The sequence below is a fragment of the Pipra filicauda genome, unplaced genomic scaffold (assembly GCF_003945595.2).
Source record: "Pipra filicauda isolate LSUMZ 115617 unplaced genomic scaffold, ASM394559v2 scaffold69_size3009148_pilon, whole genome shotgun sequence".
Classification (NCBI taxonomy): Eukaryota; Metazoa; Chordata; class Aves; order Passeriformes; family Pipridae; genus Pipra; species Pipra filicauda.
The window spans coordinates 1,330,739-1,353,947 of NW_024104864.1; the positions used below are offsets into that span (position 1 = coordinate 1,330,739).

Here is a 23,209-nt window from a genome sequence, read left to right on the forward strand (position 1 = left end):
TTTTAGAATTATCCAAGTGAGGATGATATAAACCATTTAATTTTGTTTCCAGAATATATCGATTTCTGTGTCAAGAAAGGTCATTTTTTGTATTTGTTTCATAAGCAGATCAATTATTCACTATGTTAAAACCAGGAAAGGACCTATAAATAGCATCCAAGACACTGACAGTCAATTGCAAAACTCCAGTAATGAATGTAAACAGTTGCAGTGAAAATGTTGATCTTTGTCACTGTAAGGTTGGGGGTTTTTTCATTCCTCGTAACAAGTGATACTTCTGTTTTCATGATTCCTAACTTCATGAAAAAAAATACTTTATGCTTCTGCATAAATGCTAACTCCTCTGTTTCAGAAAAATCACAATGACAATTTTCTGAAAGATACAATAGGTGAGGATGTGTTCCCCTAATAAAGCTTTTGCTTTGCAGCTGAGAATAGACAAGTCAGAACATTCCCCTGAACACAGCATACATTTTTTTTCTCTTTTTTTTAATTCTATGGGAAAGTAAGGAAATTCTGGCTTTATCTCTGCTAAGCAAAAGGAAGCTAAAAAAGTTTAAAAAAAAAAATCTCTGCAATCTCTGCTCTGTACAGGTGACAGTTGAAACACATGGGATAATTTACTCAACTTATCTTTTAAATTCTCAGAAAACCCCCAGACCCTAAATTAAACCTTCTCCTAGACACCAGTGCACTGCAGCAGGACACTGTCAGGCAAGGAAAGAGCTGGGACAGTAACTGCTCAGGGCTACTTTCATATAAATGTCATGATGACGCTTGGCTCAATTGTTCTTGTCCTTTTGCAATGCATGCGACTTTATGGCAGTAGGTTACATTTCCAGACGGGCAATGCTTCAGCAATTACATGGAATCAGTACATTCTCACACGACGAGCGTCACTATACTGCTCGCACATGGATGAACAAAGGTAAGACTCAAAACCACTGGCTTCGTTTTTAACCTGGCATGTGGGTTGAAGTGTCCTGTGTATTTCTGTCGGTGAGGTGGGCAGCAAGTTAGAAGATTTGCAGTTGCTTTTAAATCAGAAGACTTCTGTTTGTGTGCTGCTGGCTCATAGCTCAAAGTTAACAACCAGTCCAGTGCCACAAAGGAAGTTGGTTCCTGCCTTTCCATCTGCAACGCTTTAACCCAAACCATACATAGGAAGGGGCTGAATGAAAACATTTTGAAGAAAGCAGGATTACTGTTAGGAGAGTAGTGGTGTTTATATTGTGTGGTCTTAACGCGTGGAATGCAGCTTTTTGAAATGCTCCGACTGAAGGTAGCAATGCTTTTGCTCAGGGTTGTGCATTGTCTAACATCCTGAACAGCAGCATCTCCCAAATTGTAGTCCTCCATTAGCTCTCAGGGAACACTGGACCACTCTGATGGTGCTTTCAGTTCCTCTGCTGCTACCTGCAGAAATTGCCTGGAGACTTCTTTGGGAAAAAAGAAGAGCCAAGAAATCCAAGTCTACAAGACAAAGAGGAAAAAGGATATGGTGGTCTGAGATGGCTGTGTGGGAGCCAGTGGATCCTGGGAGTTGGATATGTGCTGGGAATACTGGGCTTCCTCAAAGCAAGGGTCAATCTAGAGGCAGAAGCACATTTAAGAGAAAGTGTCATGTAGCAGGATGTTCTGCAAGGAGGAGAAGATGAAAAGAGCACTGAGTAACCTTTCACAGGTGAATGTCCTGTCCCCTTACAGAAGCAGAGGGTCCAAATAAACTTTGATCTGGGTTACAAGGAGTACCTGGAAGTGGTCCTGGTTCAGACTTCTGCAAAAAGATGTTGTAGCTGACATTCTTGCTACACCCATCATGCAGAGTGAGAAAAGGAAAATATACGGAAAAAGACCCAGAATATGATGATTGGGTTAGGGATTGCTACAGACCGGCAGGTCAATTTTGAGAAGACGGAATGTCATTTTAAGACATAGCAATCATACTAGCAAAGGATATGCCATGGTTTTAAAATTTCTTGAAGGTTGTGCTTTTATGTTTCTCTAGGATACAATAGAGTGGTTTCTAGATAAAGAATTTGGGGTAGAATCTTTTGAGAAAGGAGTCCCAGGAAACAAGCCTTAACTAAATTTTATCCTGAAACCTAGGAAAGGCAGAGATTTCTACCTTGCTTTAGAGCTAGTCAATAAAGTCACATAGCAATTGCAGCCTTTGCTGTTCAGATATGTTTAATGACAACAAATTTTGACATATGTCTTGCTGATCTTTGGATTTTCAGTTTGAGTAGTGCATTTAATAGAAAATGGCACAGTATGTTCCCAAAAGTGTCCCAAAGATTCTATCTCTTAGTGTCAGTTTTGCAGAGATGTATTAGTTAACTGTACTGCACAGGAATGAGGAACATTTCTTGTTAATTTAGGGAGGGAGAAAGCTTGATGACATATGCAAATGGCACATCATATATTTTAAGTTCTGTGTTTGTCGCCTACACTAACTGCATTTGTCCTTTCAACATCTTTCTTAGTTTGAGCCCCACCATATTTGAATTTTATGTGACTGTGATATTAATACACCTGTTAAAGAGAAAATTAATTACATAATAACATTTTTTTTAAAAAACGAGATAACCTTTGGGAGGATGATCTCTGCCTTGAAATTACTGTCTTCCTTTCTTTACCTGGCAGCTGTCACTGCTCAGGAAGGAGCTGGGCCAACTAGTCCACTGCAGGAGAAGTACAAGTGCTTGGGGTTATGGGAGACACTAATTCTCAAGGTATTAGAAGCTGTGTTTGTAGATGTACCAACAATCCCAGTTTTATGCAGCTACACTGAGCAGTACCGAGACAGAACTAGAGAGCTACAACAGCGCCTACATGAAAGTGAAAACGGGGTGAGGGCAGGGTTTGGAAGTTCAAGTAGACATAAGTTTCTCTTCCATGAGAGTGGGACTGAAGCGCCAATGACAGCTATCTTGTGAAGCTCCTGTTTGACAAGTTACAGATGACCTCAAAGAACCAAAGGTGGCCCAAGCGTGGAAGAGTAGCAGGAGAATTTACCCTCATCCCTGCGTGCCAACTTTTAAGGTAGCATACGTATGTAGTAATGCTTGGTGCAATTCCGGTAGTGCTTTCCCATGGTTCTCTCCAGTCTTCCCCAGGTAGCTGTGGTGAAGAGGACGACTTCAGCAGTTTGCACTGAGGCATCTGTGTAGGGGAATACAATGCTGCAATATGTTGTCTGAGGAAGAGGTTCACCAGCAAAAACGCTGCTTCTGGTGGAGAGCAGGAGCCACATATACAACACAAGGCTTAATTCAGTTTTAAGTTGGACTATGTGAGAAAGTAATTTTCTAATTTTGTTCCTCGACAATAGCAGAAAGTATTCCTCTTTTCAGACACTTCTGTTGGCTCTGAAGAGATGAGTCTCTTCTGAGCTATACAAAGGATAATTTCCTACCAGATACAGATCTACTTCATAGTGATAGGTTCAGAACCAAGCCCTTTACCTCTGATCCGGTAGCTTCAACTATTTCTCCATCTCCAGGCCCTCCTGGCCAGTTTTTGTTGTTGCAGAAGAGCATGCGTAGGGTTTCCAATGATCTAACCCCATTTTTGACTACAGGTTGGTAAACATCAGCACTGGCACAAACTGTTTTGCTAGCAGCCAGCCCTACTCCCATCTTCCTTCTGGCTCCTTTCCTCTTCAGTAACTTTTTAGCCTCAGTGTGCTTTATAGCCTCCATCGTGTTGCCACTGACAGTTCCTGCTAATGCCAGTACTTCCTACCTGGCACTAGGCAAAGCAAAGCAGAGATCCTTATCCCCTACAGCAGTCAGACCCTGTTCATTGCTACCTTTCTCTGAAAAGCTCAGATAGATTCTCTGAACCTGTGTACTTGCAGTGAGGACAACACAACTCTGTCTCCAGCTGGCTCTCCACGTTGCCTGCTAAAGCTTGGGCAGGAAGATGAGCCAGTCAGTGCCAGCTCACTCTGCAGTTGTTGCCAAGGGCACAGAGCAGGTTTCTCACTTCACTCCCTGGGAAGCCAGAGTCAATTTTGGTTATGGGCTCAGTTTAGCAATGGGTGTCTGTTCCCCAGAGAGCAGTTATTAATAGCTTGACAATAAACAATGGCTGTGAATGCAGTGCTAGAACATCCTAGTGATGGTAACAAGAGCAGAGCAAAGGACACGTGTTGTGAAGTTGGTAATGGCATCTCCCTTCATGTCCTGCAGCAATGAGATACATGGATTAATTTTAAATGCATTGGTAACATATGGATCTAAAGTTATTTTGTGCTATTTAGAACAAGTCCTTTGAGCTAAGGCTGTTGTAAATTCTAATTAGTCTATGCTAATCTCCATAATAAGCAGCTATTTCTAATGCAGATCTAACTGATGAGGTCTGACAGCATTTTCCACACTTATTTATACAGTGGCAGCAAGCTGGTATCGTGCTAGTGTCAGAATGTTTGCTCAGGTTACAAAAACTGTATTTTCTGTACCCTACAGGGAGTTTGTATTTTCTGCAGGCTTGCGCCTGTTCTTGGAATACCAATTTATGCCTGTTTGCTTGTATTTATTTATGCAGAAAATAGGGAAAACTCCTTCAGCCGTTCCCGAAGCTCCAGCGTGTCCAGTATCGACAGGGACTCAAAGGAGGCAATTACAGCTTTGTACTTCATGGAGTCCTTTGCCCGAAAGAACGACACTGCTGTCTCCCCCTGTCTCTGGGTTGGAACGGGCCTCGGTATGGTTTTAATCCTCTCCCTTAATCTGCCTGCTAGCGACGACTTACGGCAGTCAGAGCCAGTCATGGTGTCACCAAGTGGTAAGAGTGCAGCTCTTTTTCTGTTTGTTATCTATCTTGGTACGACTGGGGATATAACTGCATGATTGGGCAGAAATTTCTCAATATATGTATTAAGCAATGGTTACTCGCTACATGCAAGGCACACAGGTAAAAATGCCCATGAGGGACCTGAAGCTTCATGGACTGAGACACTTTGGTTGTGTTAGTTCTGGAGATTACCTTGTGTCATGGGCAAAGTTAAATGTTTCTTGTGAGGACGGGAAAATTAGCGGAGTTCCTTCATATTGTGAAATTACAGTCCTTTGTGCAGTCCTGTCTGGGATGCTGTGACAGTTTGGCTGTCTCTCTTTCAGAAAGCTGCAGAGAAGCAGAAGGGAGTTCAGGAAAGGAAACAAAAATGTTGGCAGGTTGCTGTACCAGGAGAGGTCCTTGGCTGAGCGAGTGACAGATGGTGTAGCAGAGAGAACAGAGGGCTGAGAGAGGTCAGGTCTGAGGAGAGGCAGTATGTGCTTAAAAAAAAGGACAGAAAAGCAGATAATGCACAGGAACAGAGATCTCCCACCCACACTTTGTTTAGGAAAAACAATTCTGGAAGGTCATCAGCCTAAGAGCAGTTTTACTGCTGGGGAATAAATATCCTACTAGTATAATGTAGAGATAAACAACAGGCTATCTTTATGGTATTCAATAGCATGTATTATATCCACTATTATAGATATTGGCTGCCTGATACTTTTTCAGGCTGTTTGGTCACCTTCTTGTGTAGTCAGAAAGAACTGAGCAAGCAAGACTTGTCACCTCAGCTAGATTAATGTGTTTGCTCTGTTTACAAAAGCTGAATGTCAGCTGCGCTGCACGCATTCGCAGCACTGACAACCAGTCTAATTGTGGTGCCAGTGTCAGTGAGAGCAAATTATGTTCTGCAGGCACTGTTCTGACACTGAAAGGAGCCGTGCTGACCTTCGCGTGCTTGGACTGCATGGGGACATTGACACATCCACCGTATGAAGTATGGAGGGATCCACACAGTGCTGATGACGGTGAAAAAACAAGGAAAAGGAAACTTGTCATGCATTCCCCTTCCTCCTCCCAGGATATGGGTGATCATCAATTTGCAGTCATTTGTTCAGAAAAACAAGCCAAAGTCTTCTCATTGCCTTCCCAAACATGTCTTTATGTCCACAACATCACCGAAACGTCCTTTTTATTGCGAGCAGATGTGGTCACCCTCTGTAACAGCGTCTGTCTGGCGTGCTTTTGTGCCAATGGGCACATCATGACACTGAGGTACTTATCTAACTAATCTTGTGGCAAAACTAAGCAAAGAGGTGGCACAGTGCCACCACATTCCACATGTGTTTGGTCCTGAGTGCCTGATGCTCTGCATTAACTCCCCGGTGGGTGCATTTAACTCCCTGCCTTGCCACAGCCAGGCCTGCTTCTTGGGCTGTCTCCATGTGGGGAGTTAAGGCAGGGGCACAGCAAAGCCAGCTCCTTTTTTTCATAGAAATCCTGTACCTGTGACTGTTGATGGCTCATGGTTTTTACCTATTGTAAAAGAAAACTGATGATTTTGCTCAGTTATGGGGGGTCAGGTATAGAGGAGCATAGAACTCAGCCATAGCAGGATACTGTTTATCCCATGTGAAGTAGCAAGTCCCACTCCTGCCTTTTCTGGAGACTTCCTGTTCAGAGCACCTGGTTTCCCTTCCTTGTCACCTCCCCCAGGGTGCCGACTGTGCAGTAGCCCTATGGTTATACCCTCACGTTGCTGCACCCCCTTTCCCTGGATAGGCCATTTAAATTTTAGAAAGTGCTGTCCAAAACAGCAAACCATGAGAAGCTGGAGGACAGCAAAGGTGATGCTGGAGCCTTTGTCCACAGATTGGAAGCAGGGCCCTGCCATGCCATTTCCTGCAGATGTCCCTGGGTAACTGGGGACAAGCCTTACCCTACAAACTGCCCAGCCACAACTGTGGCACAAGCTGTACTGTGCCACATGCACATCCCAAACCCAGACAGTAGCAGAAACCTTAGGGTCATTGAGGCAAGGCAGGTGAAACTTCTCTATTCAAGCAAATGAAGTATGATGAGAAGACAGCATGTTTATGGCAGAATTTTTCAGCTTAGAGCTACACTTAACTGTTCCAGTTATGAAAAGCATAAACTTAAATGTCGGTTTAAAATGCAGCCACAGAGCAGGTGTACCATGTGTGGTACCTGGTGAGTAACCTGGCAATCTGCTTCTTCTCAGTTTGCCCAGTTTTCGCCCACTGCTGGACATGAACTATTTGCCTGTAACAGACATGAGGATAGCACGGACCTTTTGCTTCACTAATGAAGGGCAGGCTTTGTATCTCAGCTCTCCCACAGAGATCCAGCGCCTGACGTACAGCCAGGAGATGTGTGACAATCTACAGGTAGGGCTCAAACTCTTACTGTGGTGCCTTTGTGTGGGAGGGCCAGTGACCTGACTCGTCAGGGGTAAACTGGCACACATCTACTGCTAGACTTTGGCGTTTGAAATGAAGGCTGTGCTGCAGGAGCAGGACAGATATGTTCCTCTCCACTTGCCCTGACTGAATGATGCCAAAGCAACAGAGAGAGGTCAGCAGCTCTGTTGTTCTTTGGGCTTTTTCATGCACTGTCACTTGCACCTAGCGAAAGTGCAGTAAGTGCAATAAGTCTTTACAATGTTAGATATGGGCTGGTTTGGGGTCTTCTTTACAATGAAAATGCAAATGAAAATGTCATTTACTGAAGAGAAGGAATTGTGAGAGGTTACAGGGAGAAACATGAGTAATAAAAGGGAAAAAAAAAGAGGGGGGAATAAGTTCTAGGTTATATAATTAGCAGTAAACTAGGATGGAAATATAAAAGAAATAGTCCTGCCAGCACTCATTATGCCCTAGGGAATAACATGTGCTGAGCTGCTCAACTTGCATCACTGTCTGTCTCAAGTCTGAAAAAGCACTGTGAGGAGTGAGCATTGCACACAAGCTTTTGTGCATCAGAGAAGGGATTATTTTGTAGGGAACCGATTTTAAAATAATCAAAAGGTTTGACTGATGTATCTTAGACTATGAGCCTACAGTGAGAGGCTGTTACCAGCCAGATTTAATTTTTTTTATTAGCCTTAATAGCATCATACAACAACCAAACCAAGGGAAATTAGGCCCTTGCTTCTATTTACTGCTGGACTAGGGCTGCTTTTATCTTTAGTTTTATGCAAAAAAAGGTTTGCACAGTTCTTATATGTGTACAAAAAGCAGATGACCCAGTATCACATGCTACCTAGGAAAACAAAGCTAGGCTGCATGAGAGCCTCCACTTAAGCTCCAAGGGCTGCAGTAATTTCTCTCCCCAGAGCAGGTGACTGTGCAGAGGAGCAGTAAGTGTGAGTCACAGCGCTGTCCTAGCACTCAGCCTCCCAGGAGCAAGTGCTTTGTGCAACACAACAGCTGTATCTGCCTGTTGGGGCTTGGATGAGCAAACACAGAGCTGAGCAACAGGGCAGCAACTGTTCCCAGTGCACACAGCCTCACTGGTGTCAAACACTACTGGGACTGCACACTTTCTTCATCAGTTTTATTTCAGAGAGCTGGCTTTTCCTAGTACTGCTGCAAATAAATCTGAGCCTGAGATTTGTTTGGGTCGACTGCTCCAAGATGGAGCAGTCACCATGACAGTGCCTTATTTAGCATTACTGATGGCACAGTAACAGTGGGAAGGTTGTATGGAAGGTAAGGGGTTTTGTTTAAAACAAAGCAACAAACGAACCCTACGGTAATCAAACAAACAACAAACCACCAAACTCTCTGAACTGCTATCAAGCACTGAATTCAGGTATGTTATAAAAAGCAGAGTGACTGCCCAGCTTGCCTGGGTAATCACTAAAGCAAACCAAATAATAAACAACAAATTGTTTATTCAAGTATAGTGTCACCTCTGCAGTTTCTAAGCAAAATGTGATCTTATCGTTGGTATTTTCATCCTGCATTACTTAAAATTTTTTGTCTCTGTTAAAGAACTTGGGCGTGGGCAGTGACAAGCCAAGTGCCTTTGAAAGCATGAGTGAATCTAGTTAGCCCAAGCATTTGCCTGCCAGGAAACATGAATGTTAAGTACACCATAGTATTCACACAACAGACTCTTTTATGGTCAATCCACCATATCTGTCCATATCAATCCACCATGTCTGTCACGTATTGGCCTCATAAGCCACCAGCGTGCCTGCAATTTTTCACATGGACATTTTGCTGGCTTTGCTAGGACATGCTTGGGGATTTGTTTACTCCCGTGGAAACACCAGAAGCCCAAAACAGAGGTTTTCTCAAAGGACTTTTTGGAGGAAGTGGACAAGCTTTTGACAGAGAGGAGCTTTGTGAGTAATTTATTGGGTTTGGGGTTTTTTTTTGGCAGAAAGTCATTCACAGGACCACCCTGCCCTTGTCATCTAGGAATGGAGTCGTACATGAGATTTAAATCATCTACAGAAAGTTGATATAATGAAGGGAGGGGAGGGTCCTTGGTTGCCTTCCCATAATTCCTTCACCTTGGAAGTTTCTTTTGAGCAATGGAGGGAGGGGCACCCGACTGCACTGTAGATGTGCTGGTGACAGAGCAATGTCTTCCACATGTGCCATCTGCCCATCAAATGGCATCACTGCTGCAAGGCTGCAGCGGGAGATTGAGAAGCACTGACAGAGCCACAGCCAGGAACTTATTCCTGTCTGTTGTTCCTTTCTCCTTTGCAGTTGGCGAGGCTACGGCAGGAAAAGCCTCTCGCAGTCTCGCCCAGCACATCCCTGGATCAGGTGGGATTGAAGGCGTGAGAGGAGCTGCGGGAGGAGTCATTGGGGACTTGACTCGTGCACGCATTGCCCTTGATGAGAGAGGACAGAAACTGGGAGAGCTGGATGAAAGGACTGCAAGCATGATGGCCAGCGCAGAGGCGTTTTCCAAACATGCACACGAGGTAGGGCCCTGGCACCATACACCCAAAACTAAGAACTGCCAACCCTGCAACTGAGCCTTTGCTTCCCTTTGGGAAGGTAAAGTGCAGTTCTCTCCCTTCACCCAGTCATGTTGTTAGAGGTTGGACTCCTGTTAACTGACACACCATTTTTCCTCCTCCTAAACAATGAGAATGCCAAATATAAACTTCCATTGCACGCCCCTTCCTTTCATGTTTCTGTAAATGAGCATCCATTGTTAGCCTCTGAATTTAGAACGTGGCACTTCTCATCTTGCCTTTCTCACTAATTCATTATGATTTGTTTTTTTAAGCCACTTAATGCAGCACATCTATGCAGTAGGGCAGAAAACAGGTAGGTGGATGTGTATATAGGAATCTTATCTTACTGGGAAGAGGAGGAGAACATTACTAGTACAACACTGTGGTACAGTTATATAGAATAGGGCTTGCCTGGAATAGACAGCTTCTGTGCTTAGAGCTCTAAATGGAAAACCTCTTCCATCCCACGCTGTTAAGACTGGGAATCGACTAAAGTGATTTTTCTTGAAGACAAAACAACATTAAAGAATACTTCCCAAAATGCACGTTTTTCATTTAATGTGCATCACATCTCTGTACAAGACCTTTACATTTTTATTGGCTTTTGTATGTGTGAGGCAGGAATAATGTGCCCCAAAATGCAAAAAGTTTGTATATCAGAACATATCTACTATGCTCCATAGATAAGCTTCTTTCTATAAGAATAAAAAGCAAGTTCTTGACTATTGCCATACCTTTAGTTTTTGAAGAAGAAAAGTAGTTGAAGCTCCTTGGGGAAAAGCTAACAAATATCAATAGCAGGTAACACACTTTTTAATGTAATAACTATGAAATTAAATATGAGCTCTCAGTGGACTCAAGACCTGATGACCCTGTTAGTGAAGTACTGCATTGCTCTTTTTAATTATGAAGTTTGTGACAGCTAATGGGCCTAGGTCATGTGTGGTACCTCATAGGTAGGGCAGTGGTTTATATTGCCATTTTTTGTTTTTTTTCCCATTTCTGTAGGTGATGCTGAAATACAAGGACAAAAAGTGGTACCAGTTTTAGACTTTCAAAGAAGCTGCTTTTGGCTTTATTAAGAACACTGTTCAGGGAAGCAACATTAATTCCCAAATCTACCAGTCACTGGCCAAAGACAGCTTTTTTCTCCTAGAAGATGTTTTCCTGTTACTATTATTGGATTCATCACAGTGGACGTCAAGGAGAAATTTTACAGACCGTGAGATGGAAGCTGGAATCATGAGAGTCTTATTCCAACAGCTGGCTCATGTAGTGGCCCATTTTTTTCCAAAAGGAACTCAACCATCACTGTGGCATGTAGTTTTTCAGAAGCTGTAGGTATGAACTGTGGGGGGTGTGTCTGGTTAAAAATATTCTGTACAAACTCGAATGTTAATGCACTTATAAAACTTTGCATGACTAATTGCCATCTTAAAAAAAAAAAAAAAAGAGAAAAAGAAAGCATGTTGTGACCGAAGAAAATGGGATTCATTTCTATTCTGAGAAAAAAAAAATTAAATAGCAAAAATCTTTATTTTTTAAAAGTGACATTATTAAAAGCCAGTACATTTCAAGCATGTTTGCTACCATTTTCCACATAAAAATGAGTTGAGCTGCATTTTCTTATCTGCTATTTATTTCCCTTGAAAAACCTTGCTTGAAATCAGTGCTCTTTAACTCCTAAGAAAATAGATTCAAAATCCTATGCCCAAAATTTACAGATTTTACAGGTAGCTGAACAGGCACTATCTGAAACATCATTAAAACATGAGCATAGATGGTTTATTTGCAATTCAGAGCTCATGACACATCATCCTTATCTGTACTTTTCAAAATGCGCTCCAGATTCATCTCAGTTGTCCTTGAAGGGGACCACGGCACTTTTCATCCCCACGGAGTCTGTATCACTTGGTTGCCTTATTTCTCAGTAGCAGGAATAGAAAACCAGTTTTGGAAACCACTTCTTCAAGTTAAGAAAGGCAATATGGGAACCACAGTCCTGTCAAATTCTGCTCACGGAGGCTGCTTAGCAGCTTGCAGAGCAGTGATGCTGCTCAAGTGCTCAGCTGAAACTATGTGAAGGGACCTGCACAGTAACCCCCTCAAAACTTGTGAGAGAGAGAGAGAGAGGGATCAGAGCAGCAAGACTAAAAGATGGGTCAGAGGAGGAGCGTGGAAAACCATTGTGAACACACATATATAAAATGACACCATAGGTGAGTGGCAATTGATTCTCTGCTCACACTGCTAAAAGTAATTTGCTTCTGCTTCAAAGTGGTTTGCTTGGTTTCTACAGTGAACTCTGCAAAAAACTCTGCAGCCTGCAGCTACAGAAGATAACAGTAAGTAGAACCTATTGCCTGTCCATGCAAATAGATTCCTAGTCCATAAGAATGCTCCACATTAGCCTACAAGAGCCTCACTTCCACAGTTCCACAGTGGAACTCTTAATTTAGAAATTTTTCCAAGATTGGCTTGGAAACAAGGCACTGAAGGATTGTTTTCATGTACCTGGACATAGTTTCAAAATAGAAAAAGAAAGTGAGGAAGAGCTGGAAAAACAGCAGTTAAAATTTTTCTATAGAAGAAGAGTGACATCCTCTGTCCCTTCAAGGAATCCTGATGGACACTGATGCAGACAGGCACCATCCTCTCCTAACTAGACCTTAACTTCACTGGTGTTTGTGTCATCACAGCGGTCAGATGATTCCTCTCAAAGTTGTCTTTCCCATATTCTTCCTCTACCTACAATAAAATGCAGTCCAAGAAATTGTACCATCCAGAAGTCTGGCCTCACTATCGGCCCACTGCACAAGTTAAAGGGTTGGAAGAGATTTGAGGCATTAAGTTTCACATTCACAGTGTAGCACAACCAAATTTCATGATTTACAGGACTTTTACATTTCTCTGTAGGCAAAATTAAAATGATGGCCCTGACAGGTCTAGCTCAACCAGGAATGAGACTCAACAAGTTCCTCTGGCACAGGAGAAACCACCCTATGTTGTGAGAACTGTAGAAACTTGTTGAGAAAAAGGTCAAAGCCTCAGCAATGCCTGGGTTTCTGCTGAGAGCTAAGGAATTGAAGTTGTCCATGACTCAAGAGGATGTGTCTCTGTGTGTGTATTTAAGTAAATGCCAAACTCATCACTCTGATGCCAATAGGAACCGGGCTGGGGAATTCCTTCCAGTGGCTGGGTCACAGAACTGACCACTTGTGTCTGTAAGGACGCACTGCTCTAACCAGGTATCTAGAATGAGAAATAAATGAGAACAACATTATAGCAATTTGATCTTCTGTTTAAACATATATGCAATGGCCTGTGCTCTGGTCTATAATCCAAAACCACTAGTCTCTAGACAACAAAATCATTTGGGGCAGCATTCAAACCCTCCAGCAGCCAACTTACTTTCCATGATGAACTGGTGTATCACAGTCAGCAGCGCACCAAGCAGCCCTACAGGTGGTGCTCAGGCAGCCATCGGCTCACTGCAATGACAAGGAGGGCACCAGGTCTGCCTAAGATTTTGGCTGTACCTCACATAGGATGCTGATATTGCCAAGCCCCCCATTACCTTGATTTCAGTGGAAATGGTGTCAGGCTGGAGCTAGAGCCCGCTTGCTTGTTTGAGAACTGTGTGAAAATTTAAGAGCAACTTTTAACTGCTAATCACTGCAGCACATCCAGAGAGAAAAGTGTCTTCAACATTTACACAATGCCTGATTGACTTTGGCTGCCAACAGTCTCTAGCTTAACACCAGGGTAAAAAAATCTGCCAGTAAATTTCCATTTGCATTTTTATGCAACAGAGAAAAGAGAATTTAGCAGCCCTCAAAGTTACAATTTTTATTACTAAACTTTTAAGCAACCTTTCTCTAGTACTCCCCATCAGGTCACAGCTTTCCACTCATATATTTTACATATTTCCAGACAGTTAGTTACCAATTGCTATTTCTGTTAAGTTCACCACTTGTGACTATAATTATCAATTTTCTTGTAGTCTGTAGAGATCTAAAAAGTTGTATATGTTTGTATATAGAACATTCTATATATATAATATATATATGTAATGTATATGTTGTATAAGTTTGTTAGTGCACACTGTTAAATGCTTTCTATCAAGATTTACCATGTATGTGGAAAAAAACCTCATCACTTAAAAAGTTCAATGAGGGAGGAAAACTTCTTGCCTGGTTGATTTATTGTGAAATGAGGGGGAGTGTGGGATTTTTGAAAGGCTTGACCTGAACACTACTAAAGTCTGTTAGTGAAAGGCATAAAGCTGCAGCATTCCAAGCAACGAGCACAGCATCTGACTGTAAGAAAGACTGTAAGACTGTGACTGGCTGTAAGAAAATCGAGGGCACTGGCTGTCACTGGATGTTGAAATCTTTCTGTGCTTTCACCTTTCCCACTAAGACGGCACCGCCTCAAGCAAAATCCTAAGCTTAGACGTATCTCCAACATCACAATCCTCAGCTACAACAGGCCAGATTGGCTGGAAATATTTGTCCAATTTAAAATGCTGTTTGTTCATTTGCATACCTTGTTCCCTCACATTCTTCTTTCCAGGAGCTCTGTAACGATCACATACAAAACCAGATACACAGACCTTCCAACAGCACTCACACCTTTGGGTTTGACCAGATGTTTTTAATCTTATGTCTAGAGCTGTAGATAGATAGAGAAAATGCTTTAAATTAGATTATTTTGAAGCTTGCAGAGTTGGCAAGTCTTCAGTGAAGTACGAGCTATTTTATTAATTAAAAAAAAATTCCTAGAGCTTTAACTTAAATTTCAAATCTTGAATTAAAAGACAGAACAATGGAAATTTGTTTTGTATAATTACCTGGGGAGTTTTAAAGTTTTTTTACAGTTCTATGGTTCAACTACATACATCAGTAAGACATTCCCTACGGTACCAGAACATAGCTTGGTACATAAATATTTGACAGAAATACTCTATTTACTACACATATTGTATACAATTATCACATAAAACCCCTCTAAAACAGTATATATTCCTTTTCCAGAATCCTTCTCACACCACAGTGTGTGCACTGTATCAAAGATGGGCATACAAACATTTTTTTTTTCAGTAGAGGACTTAACAAGTGAAGAAACCACTTGGAACTTGAGACCTGCATGCAATCTCAGGCCTCCTTCATTCATAAACCATGTGTGTTGTAACACAGGCAAAACCCCAGTTTTTGGTTCATTACACCCCTCAAATACCTTGGGCCATGCCCCCGTACATCCTTTTCCATACCCTAAAGGTGAATTCAAGCACAGCATATTTCAGTCTTGAATAGTTCTCTTGCCTTGGTATGGTCTTAGTAAGAACACACTCTCTCTCATTAAGGAACAGCGTGTGGCCATTTGTAGTCAACTCTTCATCTTAGGTGTATAAGCAATAGTCACGTAAATGAGTGTTTCCATTCATGTGTTTTGTTTTGTGATTAAATCAACAAATCAAACATTGTACTTTTTTAAATAGCAACAAATATTCAGATTCAGTGTCAAGGAAATGTGGACTTAATATGTGTGGGGTTTGTTAACAAGTCATTACCTGTCTCTCAGAACGAAGGCTAATCTGGGGTGAACCACACACTCCTGTGCTAACCATGTCCTGTTTCCACAGGTATCCTAAATCAGTGTCACAAAACTAAGGCATCTTTAACTGAGGCTGTTTCGAATCCCCAGTAACAAAAAAAAAAAAAAAAAAAAAAAAGGAGGGAAAGAAAATAAAGGAAAGAATTGATACTAGTTGGTGTAGATCTCTTTTTTTCCAACCTCTACTCCTAAATTTATTATAGTATTTCAAAAATGCATGCTTTGTGTAAAGGCTTGGGATGGAGTTTACACTACTCAATCATTCAGGAATACAAAAAATGCAGTTGTGGTTGTTGTTGCAGTGGGGTTGGTCACCTCCCTTCCTCCAGCAGCTCCTGCAAGGGCAAAACCCATATGCCACTTAGTGATCCCATGATTTATTGCAGGGAGCTCACGTGGAGCTCATAACTGCAGTACCAGCTCCCAGGGATATTCCTAGCCTTGTACTTGGGCTTCCCAACCAACCAATGGCACCCTTCACATCACTTTCCCTTCAGGTTAAAAAAAGTCACCTACGAGCTGAGGTCTCAGAAGGGCAGAAGTGTGCTCATCAAAGGGCACTTCCCCATAGCATGTTTGAGTTGTTCTGCCGGGAGAGGCTCAAAATGTCAGCAAAAGGTACTGAGCTTCCAGCTCCCTCTTTTCAGCTTTGTGTTTACAGGAGAAACTTTACAACTCTCTTCTAGATGAAATGCAAGTAGCATGGGAGAAAGGCAAAAGGACCAAACCAGACCAGATTACAAGTGTCATTAGTTGTCACCTGCCTCTCGCCACTTCTAGTGGGCAGGGAGAGAAGGAAAGCTGCAGCAGAAAGACCAAGGCAAAACAAGCTTGTGGTCTGCATGTGAGGAAAAGGACCAAGAGGCACGAGTTCCTCCTACCAAAGCTGGGCAAGTTCTGCCCTATACCCGTTGGCAGCTGCATCAAAATTTGAGTCATTTGACAAGAAAGCAAATATGAACCAAACAGAAGAGGGCTGCCCAAGGGCACAGGCTCTCCCTGTGAGGAGCTGGGTCACACAGGTTCACATGATGTGAAGACAAGGCGTTCCTGATGACCACAGCTACTGGTCAGGACTGGATCCCAACACAGTTTCTTTTGGCAGACAGACACCCACCTGCAGAGCCATGCAAGGGCAGCACAAGGGCACGAGGCAGGATTAGACTGCTGTAGCAATTCTGTGTACAACAAGTGACAGGGCTGCAAAACAGAACTCTTACCCCTTCTGCAGTGTTCATCTGTCCTTGTCTTGGGCTGCACCAAATAACAGGAGACTGAAGTGGACTGTGAAGAGACACACACAAACCAGCTGAGGAACAGAGAGCAAACACCATCAGATGCATCCCATTCTGACTACAAAGAGGCAGAGAATAACCTGCACTCTGGTTATCAGGTCCTGAACTAACAAAAAGCCCAATTTCCAACTAAACACAGGCCTCGGCCCATCCGAGGTGGGTGAAGAGGGGCCCACAGGTAAAAATAGGTAAGTAATGTGAGAAGCCAGGCTCCTTCTACCATCTTCAGAAAATAGCATGTACACTTTTCTGCACAGTTCTGGGCAGTGTTTCTGCTTACCTGACCTGAGCCCTCTTCTGCTTCTTCTGCTCAGTCTCACTAAGAGTTAAAGTCTAATCAGAATTAAGGAATTTAAATAGCAGCAATCAGGCAACAGCTCAAAGCCAATCCTAATAACATGACTCAAACACCGCAGTCGCCTTGCTCACAGAGCAGAGGCTACCTTTTATCTTCTCATTTGCTCCAAATTACCGCTTAATTAAAATGAACTTATCGAGTTTGTCAGGCAAAATAGTTTGGATCTGTGTCAATCCCCTTATTGATTAGCATTACCCCTGCCTAGGGAGCTTGTTGGGAAATACACATCCATCCTTTGGAAATTCTGAAGACAATATGTGGTTGGAAAATATTGTAATGTGCCAAAGAACAAGCAACCCAAATTACAGCAGCCCCAGTGAGGCCTGAAATACAGCACAGGTGTGTCACCGCATGACACCCAGGGACAGGAAATCATTAGGCCATGTGAAATGATAATGAGTCCAACCCAGCATCTTCACAGGCAGAGCACACAAATGGTCAGGCACCAGGGTGCCGAGGCTCAGATCTGTTAGTAACAAAAGCTTTAATAAGGTAAGAAAAAAAACTACAGCAACTGAATGTTGTGGATAAAGAGCTCAGCCATCAGGTGACAGATGTTGTAGAAAACCACGGCATAGAGCAGGCAGGAAGAAAACAAAAAATCTCAATGTAAAGTGAAATACAGAATGGGAAAGAGGGCCAAGTTGGTGCTGAGAAGGGCAGTCTAGGCATCCTCACCTGGGGCTCTGACTCAATACCACGTGTCCATTTTGCTGCACAACACGGAGGTGGTGGATCAGAGTCTGGGATGCAGCCTTTTGTACATAGGACCCATTAACATCTTTGAAAACTCACTGCGTTCTTCAAACCTCGGTGCCACGTACTTCTGATGTCAGGATAATGGCCATGCCAAAAGTGCCACATTTGAAGTTAACAAGCTCAAACCCTGTTGAAAGCCAGGTGTGCATCCTCTCAGATCAGGCTGTAAAGGCAACTTCAAAAGTACAGTGCTCAAAAAGGATCCAGCATAAGTTCAGAAATGAAAGAATAATTAGGGGCTTGAAAATTTCTCACAGGAGGCAGGAATGGAAGATGGAGATTGATTATATTAGGGAGGAACTGCAGAAAAAAGACATGATATAATAATTAGAGGCATAAGGAAGATGACAGGAGCACTTGTCCTCCCTTTCTTGTAGCATACAAGGGCTACACGATGAAAATTACAGAATCCAAGGTCAGGCATTGTATGAAGTTAACTAAACAGCTGACCTTGTATAACCATCACAGCTGTCTGGAAGGGAAACAAAAATATGTGATGTGAGATTTAGCCAGACCAGAAGGTAGTAGTGGGGAGAGTGATGCCAAATAGTTGCAGATTAATTCCCTGCAAGCTCCTTCTTTTGAAGCATCTGATCCCGGCAGATGACCCCAGTCAAACTCAAGACCAGCTCAGCTTGACAAGCCTAAATTCCCAGAAAAACTTCCTGCCCCGTCATTGGGTCGGAATCAAAGACTGAGGCAAACCATGGGGGAAATCTGAGCAGATTTTAGTGGGGCTACCGACACACAGGGTGTGAGGCTTCCCTAGGAGACTGGTCTCTGAATGAAGAGCCACAGCTCACCCACCATTGTGCAGCAATTCCTGACTCCTCTCCAACACACATACCTCAAACATCAGCAATGCTGCCACATCATCTGGGCAGACTAAGGTACGTTTCTTTCTTCACAAAAAATACGAATTGCCATTAAGTTTTTAACCAATACATTGAGTTTGATTCTTTAAAAAGTTTTTGCTGGTGATAACGCTAAGAGACTCCAAACAATATCCCTCTTGAGGCCAGTTTGCAAGGTAGCAGTAGGATTGATTACAGCAGTCAGTCACCAAAATGCTTTCTTAAAAGTCAGAATCCAACCAACACCAGTTGTACTTGCTGTGAATGCTGCACAGCTGCTCAGAAATCCAGCCAGCTGTAAAGCCACTTGAGCACCTGAGTACCATCAGCAGAATCCAGTACAAGATAACCCTGGCAGAGGCCTGTAAAATTCTACATCAAGTGCAATCACAGTGACTTTTTTTGTCCTAAACAATTACACACAAGAACTGCCAAATTATCTTTGTGCATTGTTTTAATGAAGTAATCCAGCTCATTTCATATGTAATAAATTCATTAGGCTTTGGGGTTTTGTACAATATCAAGTATAATATAACAGAATTCATTTTAATACTGTTCTTTTTGCAATTAGTAATTTTACAGTTCTGTAAATGTGCTTCACTGCTCTGTCTGAGCTCTGAAGGGTTTGGCTTGGTGAATTCATACTAGCTTCCACCACACATTTTAGAAGGTAGTTTGCTTCGATGCCTGTAGAAACATGACACAGGAGGATCACACCGCCAGCAGGTGATCGCAGGCCCTCGCCCTGCCCAGTCCTCGGCACCTTCTGCCTCACCACACGTGAGAAAGCTGCATTGCATATCAGAGCTCCAGGTCCTGCAGGTCTCCCCAGCTAGGTCCAATTCTCACTTTAACATTCAGCTTTACCGAGAGTTTGATGGCATTTTCCATCTCGTGCTTCACAATCTGAGCAACCTATAAGGAAACATCAACCATGAGACACACATGTAACTTCAGTGCTTTGGTTTTCTGTCAACAACTGGGGTGGACAGACACCTGGAATCCTCTCCTGCACTGACTTACCACCAGTGGGAATGCAACTGAACATTTTAATCCTGACTAGGGTTTATGAATGGAGAAACTGTATAAAGCCAGCAAGATTTTATGCAGCACACGGTTGTGACTGGTTCTGCACTGTTTAAGACTGCTTAGAAAAGAGGCAAGATTAACTTTCTATAAAACACTTGAGTGTCCTGCAGTCTCCTCCTTCACCCACCTGCATAACTATTTCATAGAGTCTGTTCTGAAAACTTAAACATACTGAAAGCAAGACACAAAACAAATACACCAGAAGCAAAGAATGGTGGCTCCTTCGTGCTATGCTGGCAAAAGAAGCCCTCTGTGAAACACAAACTATAAATCTCTGAGAAAGCAGATCACATTCAATGCAGGTGCTGGAAATACTGCCCAGGGCCCCCCTCACTGTTTTGTTGAGGTAACTCCTGCCCTCTAGTAAACAAGTGAGGTAACTGTTCTCTGCCCTCCAAAAGTATTCCTAAAAAAAAAAAAATTCATTTCAGTACACAGCCAGGGAACCAAACAGTTCTTTCTGCAACTATTTGAATTATAAGAGACTGGATTTTTTTTCCTGACTGTAAAAACCTGCCCTGGATAAAGGGACTCTCTTTCCTACCCCAAGACCCACACAGAATCCAGCTTGTCCTGGATTGCTTATTCGAACAAATCTTTCAATCCACACCCATCCGTGAACCTTCCCACAGCAGAGTGAAAAAAGGCTTTGAATTTATGGTGATTCCTCAGCTCAGCTAGAAGCCACTGTGTCCATAGAGGAACTATTCAAGCTTTCTGACCCTTCAACACATTTTCATTTCCTCACAGGTACCTACTGTAGAAATTTCTCCATAGTTTTTTGCTCTGAAATGGAGGAGAGGATTTGAGGAGATCAGAGCACAAGAATTTACAACAGCACTAAGAACTAGGGGACCATTCTTAGGTGGATTGCCTTCCACGGCTGACGAGCTCCACCTGCCCAGGGGGCCGGGAATCGAACCCGGGTCACAGCGGTGAGAGTCAGACACTCTAACCACTAGACCACCAGAGGCCCCTAGGGTAGAGAATTAGGACAGAAATAATCTACTGTTCAAAAATAGGATGAAAAATAACTGCCTGGGCAGGAAAAAAATGGGGTTATCAGAGATTAAAAACTGAGCAGGGCTTAATCAAGGCACACTACTGTGAAAAAGCAAGCAAATGAAATTCTGGATCACAGAAAATGTTGCTTGCATGATGCACAGATCAATTTTCCACTGTATTCAAACTACTCCAGCCTTGATCAGGTTGGGCCCCAGTATGTTAAAAAAAAACATGAACCATACAGAAGGGGATTCTCTGAGAATGGTCACAGGTCCAGCACACAGCACCAGCAAAGAGCATCAGATGAGGGCTGCTGCACCTAGAGCCAGGGACAGTAGCTGTGCTGCAGGGGAGACATGAAAACCTGCTGTTTCAAGTGATTGTTCAGAAAATCTATGGATAGAAATATACCCAAAGGAAGTTAGAAAAAGTGGTAATAATTGACCTTGAAGTTGAGGCTGTTAATGAAAAAAATATAATACAATAAATGATAAGTAAATCCACTCACCTGGCTCCAGTTCTCCTGGGGACACCATGATAACCTGAAGTCAGTATCTAAAGATGTAAAAGCCTATATTCAGGGAATCTCAGTTTTCTACGGGAAAAATATTAGGAGCCTTTTCATCTCTCAAACAGCCTGCCTAGACTGAAGCAGTAGATGTCTGACCAAAGCTGTCAAAATGAGCAAAAGCTCAAGATGATATTCAAGAGAAAAATATTAAACCTTTTGTTTTTTTATATATATATATATATATATATATAAATATTACATATACATTGAAAGCTTTCTCAGACTAGGAGTTACTATTTGCCATCAGGAAATGACCTTTTGTCATTAAAGATGTGCATGAGTAGAAGTGGAAGAAACATATCCCCAAGATATGAAAGCATGGCCAGATAGCCTGTGTTTGTGCTCAGGACTTGGGAAACCACTGAGCTGCCAGCACATGGTTAGAACACTTGCCACTGAAAGCTGTCACACAGACACAAAAAACCTCTGTGCCCAGGCACAGGAGTGCCTTCAAGGAGGAAGAGCACATACACAGGCAAATATGCACGTGAAAGGCACCTTAAGTCCACACAGCACATTTCTTGTTCCTACCGTGCTGCCAACGAGCACCATACTGCTCCTACCAGGAAGACAGGTAGGGAATGAGGAAACAAGCACTAAAAAACCAGAATCTTCCTTTCCCTACAAAGAGTACAAACCACAGCTGTAAAAATACATGTTCTGAGTCAGGCACCAGAGTGTAAACAGGAAGGCAAAAATACCTCCAGATGAGGAAACACTTTCTCCTACACCTGTCAAAAGTACTAAGCTACTTCACTCATCAAGCCTTGCAGAGAAGTTGAATGATCTGCTGTTATAAGCAGCAAAGCACAGTTGAAAATGAACTTCAGTCATGGGGATGGCTTGAGTCTGAAAATGATGGTATCAAGCATGGAATCATATTTTTTCACCTAATTCAACTTGGTTTTCACAGACCTTTCAGCACCCAGAGAGAGGGGATCCAGGGAAGAGAACATAAGCTCCTAGAAGGAAAGTTTGTTTGAAATACTGTCATGCAGCAGAGAGCTGAAAAAGCGAGTGCACAGCTGTACCTGGATGACATCATCCTCTGCAACTTCATAGAGGAGCTCATCGTGCAGTTGGAGGATAAAGAAACCTCCGCTGATAGGGCGTAACATCCCCGCATTTCTCTTTCTCGACAGCCTTCCTACCATGTGAAGAGCAGAGTTTGTTAGATATGATGATGCAAAAGCATGTTTCTTGTATCAAAAACCTTTGCACATCCCTAATGCCGAAAAAAAGAACATGAGGAACTTAAAACTTGAAAAGCCCATGCCTACCACAAAACATTACTATTCTATCAATAGTTTTATAGCTGAGGGAAAAATGTTAATGAAAAGTATTTGAGACATAAACATTTCAGCCTTACATTATAAAGATATGAATCAGAACAAAACCAAGAGACAGTTGTGTCTCCTGAACCATGTGTTTTAAAAGTAAAGTTCAAACAAAATCATGTCAAGTTTAATCAGAAGCTGGTTTACAACATTCTCTCTGGCAGTGAATTAGGATTCTGCTTTTCTTCCAGAAACATTTTAGTGGCTAGTCTAAAAAAGCAGTAAGTCTCCTCCCAAATGCAGTTTCTGAAACTGTAGCTACTGAGCAAAACAGAGGGGGGGGAAAAAAAGAGCAGTTATTGAATAAACAAGTAAGCAACTGAAAAAACCAGGATCCTGATAGGCCTTCCCTGACAAAACATAAAACAAACCCTTCCATGGTAAAAACTGTTGATTTTTTACAATAAATAAATACAACCTCACACACACAGACTCAAATGTTATTTATTTCTCAGGTTAGCTAACAGGAGGACTTCATTTCACAGAGAGGGTTTCAAAGCATCAGTTCCTAACACAAGCCTCACACTGAAGCAGC

General features: G+C 42.5%; 2 protein-coding genes across 15 annotated transcripts in view; one reads left to right on the forward strand and one right to left on the reverse strand.

Annotated features, from left to right (window-relative positions):
• STXBP5L (syntaxin binding protein 5 like) overlaps positions 1 to 15,316 on the forward strand; it is a 192,674-nt gene extending 177,358 nt beyond the window's left edge. For 5 of the 11 annotated variants that reach the window (XM_039388892.1, XM_027730239.2, XM_027730241.2 and 2 more), the window contains 7 exons: positions 827 to 928; positions 4,552 to 4,791; positions 5,700 to 6,060; positions 7,028 to 7,193; positions 9,046 to 9,157; positions 9,531 to 9,751; positions 10,799 to 15,316. In XM_039388892.1, coding sequence (XP_039244826.1) covers positions 827 to 928; positions 4,552 to 4,791; positions 5,700 to 6,060; positions 7,028 to 7,193; positions 9,046 to 9,157; positions 9,531 to 9,751; positions 10,799 to 10,840 — 1,244 coding nt within the window. In that variant the 3' untranslated portion in view covers positions 10,841 to 15,316. The remainder of the gene's footprint in view (positions 1 to 826; positions 929 to 4,551; positions 4,792 to 5,699; positions 6,061 to 7,027; positions 7,194 to 9,045; positions 9,158 to 9,530; positions 9,752 to 10,798) is intronic. The other 6 variants (XM_039388895.1, XM_027730243.2, XM_027730246.2 and 3 more) reach the window with 2 other exon arrangements.
• A 3,792-nt stretch (positions 15,317 to 19,108) lies between these two features.
• Positions 19,109 to 23,209, reverse strand: part of POLQ (DNA polymerase theta) — a 53,351-nt gene continuing 49,250 nt past the window's right edge. For 2 of the 4 annotated variants that reach the window (XM_039388910.1, XM_027730322.2), the window contains exons 29-30: positions 22,369 to 22,484; positions 19,109 to 19,587 (exon numbers count right to left, since the gene is read on the reverse strand). In XM_039388910.1, coding sequence (XP_039244844.1) covers positions 19,474 to 19,587; positions 22,369 to 22,484 — 230 coding nt within the window. In that variant the 3' untranslated portion in view covers positions 19,109 to 19,473. Of the gene's footprint in view, positions 19,588 to 21,274; positions 21,322 to 22,368; positions 22,485 to 23,209 lie in introns of all 4 variants that reach the window. The other 2 variants (XM_039388908.1, XM_039388909.1) reach the window with 2 other exon arrangements.